This window comes from Mus caroli, chromosome 15 (genome assembly GCF_900094665.2).
Source record: "Mus caroli chromosome 15, CAROLI_EIJ_v1.1, whole genome shotgun sequence".
Classification (NCBI taxonomy): Eukaryota; Metazoa; Chordata; class Mammalia; order Rodentia; family Muridae; genus Mus; species Mus caroli.
The window spans coordinates 74273693-74286531 of NC_034584.1; the positions used below are offsets into that span (position 1 = coordinate 74273693).

At 51.5% G+C, this 12839-nt stretch overlaps 2 protein-coding genes across 2 annotated transcripts; one reads left to right on the forward strand and one right to left on the reverse strand.

The window, feature by feature from the left end:
• The first annotated feature begins 2381 nt into the window (after positions 1-2381).
• Positions 2382-4741, forward strand: Atf4 (activating transcription factor 4). The gene is made up of 3 exons (XM_021183997.2): positions 2382-2881; positions 3403-3717; positions 3831-4741. The coding sequence occupies exons 2-3, from the start codon at positions 3495-3497 to the stop codon at positions 4655-4657; spliced, it is 1050 nt and encodes a 349-aa protein (XP_021039656.1). The 5' UTR covers positions 2382-2881; positions 3403-3494; the 3' UTR covers positions 4658-4741.
• Positions 4742-7996: 3255 nt separating this feature from the next.
• Rps19bp1 (ribosomal protein S19 binding protein 1) lies at positions 7997-12007 on the reverse strand. Its single transcript, XM_021183821.1, has 4 exons — positions 11909-12007; positions 11665-11799; positions 8670-8767; positions 7997-8502 (listed from the first exon to the last, which is right to left on the reverse strand). The coding sequence occupies exons 1-4, from the start codon at positions 11958-11960 to the stop codon at positions 8362-8364; spliced, it is 426 nt and encodes a 141-aa protein (XP_021039480.1). The 5' UTR covers positions 11961-12007; the 3' UTR covers positions 7997-8361.
• Positions 12008-12839: the final 832 nt, after the last annotated feature.

The following is a 12839-nucleotide window of genomic DNA, read 5'->3' on the forward strand; positions in this document are numbered from 1 at the left end:
TGCTACGACTTTAGCTTTTTTAGTATAAAGCTCAAGCTAAGGTAAATGAGGAGGCCCTTGGGAACACAGTGAACCTTGTATCAGGCAAGGAGGTTACAAGTCCCTGAGACTGAGTGTCCAGAATACCAGCATGCAGGTTCTATGTTTAACTGCAGGTGGGGTGAGGTGGGTGTTAACTTCTATTTTGATCACCTTGTAGTCTTTTAAACCCTTGGTCTCTGAGGCCAGGCCCACGCCTTGCCTTGCAGTCACTTGCCTGCCCTCCTGTGGTGGTTCTTGTGTTAAGCTGGCAGAATGGAGTCAGTCACTAATCTTTGTGTCCTGTCTTGGCTGGGGCCATATAGGAGCAGCTTAGCTACTAAGGCCCAGAGAACCTTTATCCTCTTTCTCCTTGAAGGAGAGAAATTGAACTGGTGAAAACAGCGTCTTCTGCAGCATGGGAAGAAGAAAATAAAAATCTCCTTTCCAACAACTCTGATGTGTCTATGTGGTATCAGGTATTTTCTTACATCGGTGCTAGGAGTAAGATGGGGGAAAAGAAGCCACCATTCTCCTGGGATCTCTGTGTCAAATCCGGCTCAATATTTTTAAACTGTATGGCCAACCTGTATGGTCAGGAGCCTTGTTAGAGCTGAGAAAAAACCATTTCCATGACTGTTTGGTTAAGCAAGCTTTGGCCAGCCAAACAGCCCCTCACTGGCATTGAAGGATTCTTAGGGGAAAGCATTAGGGTTGATAGAAAACAACTGTTGGGATAATTGGTTGTTAGCACCCTAATAGAAGAGTGGGGGGACTCCAGGCTGCCTGCAGGGTAGATACATGTGATAGGAAACAGCTGCCAGGATAATTGGCTGTTAGAAAGGCGGCCAGAAAAAGAAGTGCAAGCTTACACCACGCGGAAGGTTTCTGGGGAGGCACATTTTTGTATAGCAAAAGGCAGTCATCTATCAGAGGGTCAGGAGTTCAGCAAAGCAGACATCATACATCATAGAGTTAGGGATTCAGCGTGGGTTAAAACCATGGTTTGCAGGGTACATTATGCTTAGGGGACAGAAACTTGTAAGGGATGTCCACTCAACAATGTAGCAGTGTGGCTGCTGTTTTGGTTTCCAGAGCAAAGAGAGGACATAGTTACCCTTTTGTTGCCTTTGCATGGAAAGCCTAGGTAACTTCTGTATGTGTGCGCATACACCCGTGACAAAGAGAGGACATAGTTACCCTTTTGTTGCCTTTGCATGGAAAGCCTAGGTAACTTCTGTATGTGTGCGCATACACCCGTGACTTCTTTGGGTATAAAAACATCTCATTACGTAGGCCTCGTGTTTTATGGTTGGTTCCGTCTCAGTAAACAATAATAAAGGCTCCTCTGAGGAAGGAGGATGGAGTTAGGGAGATAGGGACTGGGGAGTTAGGTTTGAATTAATAAATAGCAATCAATTATCATACAATCAAGGACGACCTTGAAATATGGTACCCGAGCGCTAGGGTTGGGTGTACAAGGATTGCAAATAATCACTGAGCAGTAAGAGGCAGGCACTGTGCCAGTTGAGTGGTATTTGTGTGAGTCATTTAAACAGAAGTGGAAACTCTTTAAGATTTCCAGGCTGGAGTTGGAAAGAGCCTCTCAGCACTCTCAAAACAGCATCCTTTATGGTGAGGAGGCCTTGACCAGTACCTGGGGCTCCCGACCACTTAGGCGGCAAGCTCACTCATCAGGATGACTTCTTGGGAAGGTTATACCTGGAATTTAAGGCTTGAGAGCCAACTGAATAAACCTGATCTTAAGGGAACTGATCCTATACAAACCGGCAGTGAGGGCCTCTATGATGGGAGGATGGGCATGTTTTAGAGGAGGGTTAGACCTGAGGTTAGGCATGTTTCCACGGTTCAGGGGAAAGACGCTGAACTGGAGGAACCGGAATATCTCCCAAGAAGACCCCGACACGAACGCCCTGCCTCCAAATGCGGTCCCTGTCCCAGGACTGACGGGAAGCTGAAGGCTTGGACCAGCTAACTCAGGAGGACCTCTCCACATGCCTGAAGCCTGCCCATTCGGTTCTGGAAACAACAGATACAGGGAAAGAGGGCTTCCAGCCCAAAGGTCACGCCTGGAAGCTGTTTGCTCGGTGCAGAGCGATGCCGGAGAGAGCAAATACTCATGGGTCTCATCTGACAAGTGTGACAGTCTGGCGCCCGGAACCTCTGGTGGCTCCTCCCTTCCCACGCAGACCCCTGATCCTAGAGCGCCCAGGGGCAGAGCCAATAGGAACTTGAGGTTTAGATGACTCGCCACGCCTGGGCCAATCAGCTCGACGCGCGCTCCGACGGTGTCTCGCGTGATAACCCGGCAGTTTCGGCTTTGACCGTCAGAACTTTGGCTAGGTGTCCCACCCCGCCTTGTAAGACACCGGAAGTTCGGCAACGAGCGATCCCTCCGCGCTCCGGAACCAGACAGCGGCTGGTCGTCAACCTATAAAGTAGTGCACTTTTCTCCTCTCATGGGGCCTTCAGGACGATCTCTAACGCCACAATTACCCCCCGAGCACAGCGGAGAAGGGTTGGGGCGGGCGAGGGCGTCAGTGAGAGGCGGTTTGGTGGCGCTGCGGCAGGGTCACGTGACCACAGTGGGAGGATACGCGGTGTGCTGCGTCCCTGGCCGAGGCTATAAAGGGCGGGTTTAGGGCGTGCCGCCGCCATTTCTGCTTGCTGTCTGCCGGTTTAAGTTGTGTCCTCGGGTGTCCCTTTCCTCTTCCCCTCCCGCAGGGCTTGCGGCCACCATGGCGTATTAGAGGCAGCAGTGCCTGCGGCAGCGTTGGCCTTTGCAGCGGCGGCAGCAGCACCAGGCTCTGCAGCGGCAACCCCCACCGGCTTAAGCCATGGCGTGAGTATGGGGTCGGCCGCGCAGGGCGGGGGCCTCGCTGTGGTTGGGTGCGGCCCGGGCGCGGTGGCCGGCACACGCGGTTTTACAAGCGGCCGGACGCGTCGGCCTTGTTTGCGTGGCCTGCGACGCCGGCGCTCCCGGGCAGAGCTGGGCGGAGGAGTGTCTAAAGCTCTGCTGCTGCCCCATCGTCCTGTCTTAGCTTAATCACCTCGGGTTCACCGGGGTCCCCGTGTCATCCTGCGAACGTGGCGATGCCCAAGATGGCGGTGGGGCGGGGGTGTGAGTCACGGGGGCGGGGCGCGGCGGCCTTGGCCGTATTAGGACGCGAGGACAAGCTGCTTCCTCTGGGTGGCCGGTGAAGCAAACCTAAGCCTCCATCTTGTGCAACCCGAGCTGGCGGCCGGGGAGGCTTACACAATGGCCTTGGGCCCGCGTGCTCTCCATGTAGACGCTTCTGGGATTTGGCCATCCGGCATCTTAGATAGAAAGATGACTGGACTTGCTTTTGGGTCCCCATCCAGGCTCTTCACGAAATCCAGCAGCAGTGTTGCTGTAACGGACAAAGATACCTTCGAGTTAAGCACATTCCTCGAATCCAGCAAAGCCCCACAACATGACCGAGATGAGCTTCCTGAACAGCGAAGTGTTGGCGGGGGACTTGATGTCCCCCTTCGACCAGTCGGGTTTGGGGGCTGAAGAAAGCCTAGGTCTCTTAGATGACTATCTGGAGGTGGCCAAGCACTTGAAACCTCATGGGTTCTCCAGCGACAAGGCGGGCTCCTCGGAATGGCCGGCTATGGATGATGGCTTGGCCAGTGCCTCAGACACCGGCAAGGGTGAGTAGGACGGCTGCCCTGGTGTGCCCTTTTCATATGGATCTGGTGTTCTAATGGCTTTCTGCCTCCCGTATATGACATGAGCCGTTCACGGCCTGAATTTCTTTTCCCAGAGGATGCCTTTTCCGGGACAGATTGGATGTTGGAGAAAATGGATCTGAAAGAGTTTGACTTCGATGCTCTGTTTCGAATGGATGACCTGGAAACCATGCCAGATGAGCTTTTGACCACGTTGGATGACACATGTGATCTTTTTGCCCCTCTAGTCCAAGAGACTAATAAGGAGCCCCCTCAGACAGTGAACCCAATTGGCCATCTCCCAGAAAGTGTAATAAAAGTCGACCAGGTTGCCCCCTTTACATTCTTGCAGCCTTTTCCCTGTTCCCCAGGGGTTCTGTCTTCCACTCCAGATCATTCCTTTAGTTTAGAGCTAGGCAGTGAAGTTGATATCTCTGAAGGAGACAGGAAGCTTGACTCCGCTGCTTATATTACTCTAATCCCTCAGTGTGTAAAGGAGGAAGACACTCCCTCTGATAATGACAGTGGCATCTGTATGAGCCCTGAGTCCTACCTGGGCTCTCCCCAGCATAGCCCCTCCACCTCCAGGGCCCCACCAGACAATCTGCCTTCTCCAGGTGGTCCCCGTGGTTCTCCTCGACCCAAACCTTATGACCCACCTGGAGTTAGTTTGACAGCTAAAGTGAAGACTGAGAAGTTGGATAAGAAGCTGAAAAAGATGGAGCAAAACAAGACAGCAGCCACTAGGTACCGCCAGAAGAAGCGGGCTGAGCAGGAGGCCCTCACTGGCGAGTGTAAGGAGCTAGAAAAAAAGAATGAGGCTCTGAAAGAGAAGGCAGATTCTCTGGCCAAGGAGATCCAGTATCTGAAAGACCTGATAGAAGAGGTCCGTAAGGCAAGGGGGAAGAAGAGAGTTCCGTAATAGGGTGGGTAGTCGGTGCTTTGTGCTTGTATATAGTCTTGTGTTGCTGTGTTTGCTGTAATAAATTATTTTGTAGTGAAAGTACCTATGTGGGTTTTCTGTGTCATTCTTTGTAATAGACTCGACTACGGACCTTCCTGGGTTGGATACAGTAGCTACCTGGGTACATCCCAGGGCTGAGCTGAGCTGTTCATGAGAAGATAAGGAGGGAGCTCTGGGTTAATGAGAGGAACAGCCTGAATTCCACCTGTTCATACTGGCTTTGTGCCAGATAGCTGCCATGTAAGTACCTAGAGGAGGTACCCGCCTTGAGCACACAAGAGGATTAGGTTTCTCTCAGGCTTAAGGGATAGAGCTCTTATTCCCTCTGACACAGATGGCTGGGCTGTTTCCACCTGGTGGAAGGGCTGGGGTGATAGTAAACAGTGGCAGGTACTGTCTACAGAGATGAAAATGAGCAATGTAGGCAGGAAGCTGGGAAGGGAACCTAGGCTTCCAGCTCCAGGGTCCTGGGCTACCTGCATCTTTACCTCTTAAATCTGGAAACTGTTCAAAGTCTGCAGGGTTATCTTTGAGCCTTCCCAATTCCTGTAGACTCACCTGAGTGTTAGCTGTTGAAATGAATGTAGTCCATTGGGTTTGCTAATCTGGGATTCCTACAACTATGGAATCCACCCGTAGTTTGGCCAAGAGTGGAGGAAGCTGTAGAAAGCTTGACCATGTCAGGTGTGACAAAAGGCTGGAAGTCCTGCTTGCTCCCGTTTAGCCTGCCCAGACTGGAGCTGTTCGTTCTGGGTGCCTATTAGCTGGTAGAGTAGGCCTTCAGTTTCCCTACCACTGGTGATTGCTCACCATGTACTGGGGAACTATCGGGTGCAAACTGAACACAAGATGAGCAGCTTAGCTTTTGTGAAACTTCCCTTCTAAGGGAGACAGGTACAACAAAGATGGGATGTTAAAATGGCTGGCAGGCTGGGTGGAGGACCTGCTCTAGGAGGAGTGTGTTGGGGGCAGGGAACAAGGTGGGGCCTGGGTGTGGGTAGGATGATACAGCAGCAGTCCCACTTCTGCAGCAGGCCTTTTGGCTCACCCTTGTTACGCACAGAAGCTAGGCTGTAAGTAGGGGTCTCTGCAATGGTCTCTGCGATGAGACCCAAGAGCACCTACCCAGGCAGTCTATGGGCTGGGCTGGAGATCTTGGCCACGGTGGGTGGCAGGTAAATGTTCAAACCAGTACCCAGTGACATGTTCAGAAATAAGACCAGCTCAGGTTTGGGGAATTGCAGAGCAGACTGCTGGACCTCTTGCCTAGCCCTTTTAAGAACAGGGAACCTGACCAGCTCCAGATGCACCTTGAACTAAGCCCTCCCTACCCCTCAAGCAAGACCACTCGAGGCCAGGCTGGAGTCCTGGTGGTTGGCCCTGAGTCCCCAAGACCACTAGTAGCAGTCCTGCTCCACTCTATGAAGCTCCCTGGACTCACGACTCACGGGACCAGGCAGTTGTGGATGGTCCAGACCACAGCAGAAGCCGCAGGAAGCATGGGGGTGGGGCAGCAGCTCACCCAAGTCCAGATTACCAAATTTTTAAACTGGCCTAAATGTCTACGTTGCATCTACTCGGGATGCCTTAGTTGGGGTGGGCTTCCCTTTGCTGGACCCTCCATTGACCTGAATGTAACAACCGGTGTTCTTTTATCAGACCCCAGGTTGGTAAGCACTCCATCTTTTCCTTCTCGGCAGCTACGAGGAGGCCTTATACCAGGAAAGATACAGAATTTCTGCTTGCATCCTCTAGGTGACCATGTGACTGAGGGTGTGTGCTCCCTAGAAAGAGGCCCTAGAAAATAAGCACTGAGCTGTTGGCTAAGCATCTTATTTAAGGAGGAGAAAATGAGTCCCCAAGGCCACCTGAATTTGCTCTTGTGGTCAGCAAAGCCCAGCAAGCAGGCAGAAGGGGTGGAGGATTTGAAGACCACCACCCATGTCCCTTTGAACAACCCATGTCACAGAGGACAGAACATGCCATGGAGGGCCCAGAGCTCCCATCACTAGCCTATATTAAAACACACTCCCGGGGCTGGTGAGATGGCTCAGTGGGTAAGAGCACCCGACTGCTCTTCCGAAGGTCCAGAGTTCAAATCCCAGCAACCACATGGTGGCTCACAACCATCCGCAACAAGATCTGACTCCCTCTTCTGGAGTGTCTGAAGACAGCTACAGTGTACTTACATATATTAATAAAATAAATCTTAAAAAAAAAACAAAAAACCACACTCCCTCCTTCCCGTTCCTGTTTGCTATGACCTCTTGCTATGCCTTCCAACAGGCAGAGGTCACCTGGAGGCAAGCAGAGTCCATGCAATTCTGCTCTGCTGTAGGATGTTCTGTGTCGCCATGAGATCCAGTGCTGCTTGAAGGCAAAGAAGAGTTGCTTGGAGCAGGGACAGTGAACCTTGTTCTCTTACTGAGGACAAAGCCCTGCCTCCTCAGGGGCTCAATTAGGGAACTGACCGATGGTCACTGAGACAAACCTCAGGAGTCCCAGTGAACAGAGAACGGAGGAGGCAGGCTCAGGCGATGTGGAGGCCACCAGTTGTCTCCTTAGGAATGTGTCCATCAAACAAACAAAAAAAGCTGGGCAGTGGCAACGTATGCCTGTAATCCCAGCACTTGGGAGGCAGAGGCAGGCGGATTTCTAAGTTCGAGACCAGCCTGGTCTACAGAGTGAGTTCTAGGACAGCCAGGGCTACACAGAGAAACCCTGTCTTGAAAAACAAAAAAAAGGAATGTGTCCATCTGCACTGAGGGGTCTCCTGGTCCCTGTGACAGGTCGGTCAGCCCTTCCCTTGCCACTTGTTCTCCCCCAGTTTGCTCATTCCACACGATCTTTCCTTTGTGACTGGCACTGCACTGCTGGAGAGTCCAGTTTGCCCTCTGAGGGGGCACAACCATAGCTTTCACTGCGGTCCTTGGTTGGGGTACAGACTATGTAAACCTGCTTGCTGAGGACTCCAGAAACCATGACCTATGCCCAGATATCAAATGACATATGACTTTCTGCTCTCCACTTATGCCATAGCAGACCCCAAACTCCAGCAGGGTGGAGGTGGCTCCCCTTCTCAACTCTTAGACCTTACTGTCCACTTCCTGGGCAACTCTAGCAGCTACAGTAACTGTGCCCAGAGAGGAGGCCCTCGCTGGTAGAAGGAAGTCATTTATGCTGGGCCGAGGCTGGGGACTTTAACACAGAAACCTAGAAGAACCGAGATCCACACTGAGATGGGAAACACACTGTAACACACATACACACACACACACACACGCACACACTTGAATCCACATTTACCCAAATTCACATTTATTTGAACTTCCAGCTCCTTGAGGTGGGGTCTGAGTGGGCCCAGTACCAAATAGCCCTGGGACACCATCCTGGTCATAGCTGACAGGTCAGAATCTTTTCTGGCAGGGTGCTGATGGCTCCGCCAAACCAGAAGTCCACTTCAGTTTGAGGGAAAATTTGCTGCAGGGCTTGCAGCTCTGTTCCAGTGTCCCTGGGATAGCAGCATATGGCTTCCTGAGCCAGGCTAGTTTTGCACTGCCACCTGCTGGTCACCCGTGGCACATCACTGCAGGGACACAGGACAGCAGAAGTCCGGCAAAGGAGGGTTAGTGCCTTTTGTCCCCACCATTCCTCCAGGAAGTCTAGCTGCCAAAATATTCCCTCTGGAACTTCTGGAAGTCTTCTTCAGTGAACACAGTGCCCTCAGCCTTCTTCTTCTTGTTGTTCTTCGTCTTGGCCACTAGCCGATCACAGGCTTTTCGGCCTTGGTTCTGCTGCAGGATCTGAAAAGGTTCAGAGTAAGGGCACAGGACACCCATCTTTGGAAGCACAGATGGAAACCTTTGAGCCCACAGGGATTATGGCTCAGGGCAGGGCTGAGAATCGCACGGACTCTGAAGAACAGCCTCAGTTATCACCCCAGGTCCCTAAGCTTACACTCTCGACAAACCTGCTGGGTCACAGACTCTGGCACAGTGCTTCTCATGCTGGTCATAAACTTCAGGTTTGCTTTGAGGTGGTCTCGACACTGCCGTTTCTGGTACTCAGCTGTGGGTGGCAGGCAGGGCATGTCATTTCAGACTCATTGTACATTAGAAGCCTTCTGGGTCCCTTTCCCTAGAAGGGAGTATTTCACAACCTGGTCTCCTTTAAACCAAATCTACATTTCCCATAGGTACTGTCTGCTGCAAATCTCATAGACCCTATTGGATAGCCTCAGTTAGTCACGTGACTGTCCCCCAACTCCCCAGGGTTTCTCTGTGTAGCCCTGGCTGTCCTAGAACTCACTCTGTAGACCAGGCTGGCCTCGAACTCAGAAATCTGCCTGCCTCTGCCTCCCAAGTGCTGGGATTAAAGGCGTGTGCCACCACTGCCCGGCATGACTGTGTCTTAAGCCAGGCATGGCACCTGTGATCCCAGCACTGGGGAGCCAAGATAGGAAGACTGCTCCTAGCTACACAGTCAGATCAGAAAGGGTTATGTTTAAAAACAGCATAACAAAAATCCACCACCACCACCACCAAATACCACAAGGTCTACCCTGAGCATAACTGTGCATCAGGCACAAAGGACACATGAGCTCCTATTTTCATTTTTACAGGAAAGGAACTGAGAAGAACAGTAACATGCATTTTAGAGGGTTTCCATTTTCTTTCTCGGGGGTTGGAATTTTCGGAGTACTGGGATTAAAGGCGTGCACCACCACCATGCCTGGCTATTGTCCTGCCTACCCATTATGTACTAGGCAGTAGATCAGCCACGAGGACCATCGAAAATCCAGGGTTGGGGATGGGAGGTTAGTCCTGTGTCTTAAGGAGTGCTTACCTCAGGACAGGAGTGAAGGGAACCCCACTCCTGTCCTCCAGTTATTGGGATAACTGGGCAGGGAGGGAGGCACCTTGACATGAACCACTAGTGTCTGTGTGTGATGGTTTGTATATCCTTGGACCAGGGAGTGGCACCATCTGAAGGTGTGGCCTTGTTGGAATAGGTGTGACCTGGTTGGAATGGGTGTGTCACTGTGGGTGTGGGTATAAGATCCTCATCCTAGTTGCCTGGAAGTCAGTCTTCCACTAGCAGCCTTTGGATGAAGACAGAATTCTCAGCTCCTCCTGCGCCATGCCTGCCGGGATACTGCCATGCTCCCACCTTGATGATAATGGACTGAACCTCTGAACCTGTAAGCCAGCCCCAATTAAATGTTATTTTTTTTATAAGACTTGCCTTGGTCATGGTGTCTGTTCACAGCAGTAAAACCCTAACTAAGACACTGTGCATGCCTCCTAGCTCCACCTCTGTTCATAGTGTTTACTCTTGAACGTCATACATAGCTTTTAAGGACTCCTGGGCTGGGTGCAGTGGTGTGTGCCTATCATCCCAGTGCTTAGGAGGCTGAAGCAGGAAGGCTGATTTAAGGTCGTGGCTAGCCTGTGCTATATCATGGCTAGCCTGTGCTATATAGTGAGGTCCAGGCCTGCCTGAGCCAAAATAACGCCCCCACCCCAAACTGGGAGAAACAAACACACAATGAAACCCAAGTACCTCAACTCCCTTTATAGAGCAGAGGCATGGAGTCAAAGAAGAAAGCAACATGCGTACCATCCTGTGCCCCTTCTCAAGGAGGCCTTACTACCTGTGCCACAGCCCCTAAGCTGCTCTACTAGAAACAAGGTTTCTGCTTTGCAGACACTTCACTGGTAAATGATATCAACTCACTTCTGCTGTCCCTACTGGGATGGAAGGAGGCACTGTCACCTGAGCAGAGCACAGTAAGAGCAACAGCACGGGGACAATCTGCCTGGCTTCCACCTCTACCACCTGGGCAGGTGCCTGTTTCTGTAACTGTAAAGTTGGGGAGAGATCTGCTCATCTCACAGGGCTGCCATGAGGGTCAAACGAGTTAGTTAGTTAGTTCAGAAGGGTAAACTGTTGACTGAGTGCTTCATTTCATAAATGTGTGTGTGTTGCGTGCGTGCGCACACGCCTTAGTGTATGTATGTGCACCCCAAGTGAGCGTCTGTGGAGTCAGAAGAGGGTAGGTATCTAATCCCCAGACCTGGAGTTACAGGGAGCTGTGAGCAGCTATGTGGGCTCCAGGTCCTCTGCAAGAGCAAGCAGCAAGTGCTCTTAACCAGTGAGCCAGCCCTCTATCCCTGATGGATACTCCATCTTGCCTCTTGCTCATCTTACCCGTTAACCTTTTCCTAAATTCTCAAGCCTTTCTGGCTAAAACCTTCTCAGGTGCTAGCCTTAACGTTGCTTCCATCTTGGCTTGTTAGTTTGATTCTCCCTCTGAGCACTGCAGAGCCTTTCACCTCACAAGCCTCACTCACTTGGCAAAACCCTGCTTGCTAGTTTTGAGATTCTCTGATGGCTGGGCGGTGGTGGCGCACGCCTTTAATCCCAGCACTTGGCAGGCAGATTTCTGAGTTCGAGGCCAGCCTGGTCTACAGAGTAAGTTCCAGGACAGCCGGGGCTATACAGAGAAACCCTGTATCAAAAAGTCAAAAAAAAAATAAATAAGAGAGACTGTCTGATGTTTCTCTCCCCACTACGGCTAGAGCTCACAAGCGCCTGGGTCTTGGGGTTTCATCTGCCTTCACGATCAGGTCTTGCCCTGAACTCACCATGGAAAGACACAGAACTTCTGATTCTCCTGCCTCCACCTCTCAAGTGCAGGGATAACAGATGTGTGTCACCACTCCCAGGCCTTTCCCTCTTTCTCTCATCCTGTTAACTGCCACATAGCAGACAGCGGCAAAGAGACACATCTGAGCGCCCAGACCTGGGAATTAGATTGCTTGGGTTCGAAACCTGTCCCCCCACGATTTGAACATTCATTTTACCTTTTCCTTGTGGAGTCTCAGGGGAACGTTTGGAACCCCGGACTCGAAGGCGCTGCCCCCAATTCTAAGAAGCGCTCACAGTCTTCTTTCTCAACTCACCTAGAGCGGACTTAGGCGCCTTTCCCTTCGCTGAGTTCCGCAGTTTCAGGGCCTGGGAGGCCTTGGCCCGCGCCCTCCGGGTCCGCTTCGCCGGAGTCCCGCTAGCCTGGACCTGGCCGGGGACCGCACGGGGAGCTACGGGGAAAGGCAGCGAAGGACCAAGTTGTAGGGCGCACTCTCCCTCCCCACCCGCCCGGCTGGCTCTCCTGCACAGCGCGACTGTCGCAGGATCTGCTCTCCTCACCCTCGGACGCTTCCAGAAGCTCCAAACCGCGCCGCACTAACGCCGCCGACATGTTTCCGAGCCCCGCCCACACGCGGCGAGCTACTTCCGCCCTGGCGGTGTTCGTTCCTCGGCGGAAACTGAAGCGGGAGTTCAGGGTTCCGCAGCGAGCGGAAGTGCCGCCTTGGAACGCAGGCTCATTATCTTTCCTCTAGCCCGGGAGGAGCGGGGAGCTAGGGGCGTGTCCAAGACGCAGAAGCCACAGTTGTTCAATTTCTAAGCAACAGGTCTCTGGTGATCCAGGCTGTGTGGGCGGGCAGACTCGACTTCTAGCCTTACTGGTCAAATCTGTCCAGGGGCCAAGTGTTGAATAGACTGAGTTCCTGCAAAAGAAGTGATTCCTTTCTTTTTAGACAAGGATACATCTAGCCCAGGCTGTCCTTGAACTCGATTGTATCTGAGGATGACTTTGAACTCCTGATCCTTCTCTCTTTGCCTCCCAGGGGCCAGACTTACAGACCTATGCCACTTTTCCAGGCTTAGACAGTTTTCATGACCTTCAAAGCATTACACCGGTCCTGTGCACTGTGAGAATCTGTGTGAGAATCAGTAAAGACATTTGCCAAGGAGGTTAGGTGTCGTACTTTGTAGTCCCAATACTTGGGAGATTGAACAGAGAGTATTGCTCTGAGTTCCAGACCAACTTGGGCTACATAGCAAGACTCTGTCTCAAACAAACAAACAAACAAACAAACAAACCAAAGCAAACCAAAACTAAACCAAAAGAAAAAAAACCAAACAAAAGACCAAAAAAAAAAAAAAAAAAAAAAATCCTCCCCAAAAAAAAAAAAAAAAAAATTTGCAAACATGCAAAATAAAGTGCTTTGTTTTGAAAAATACAGCTATTTGCTGCAAAATACTGTTTATGTTATTAAGCAATGAGTTGGTTGTC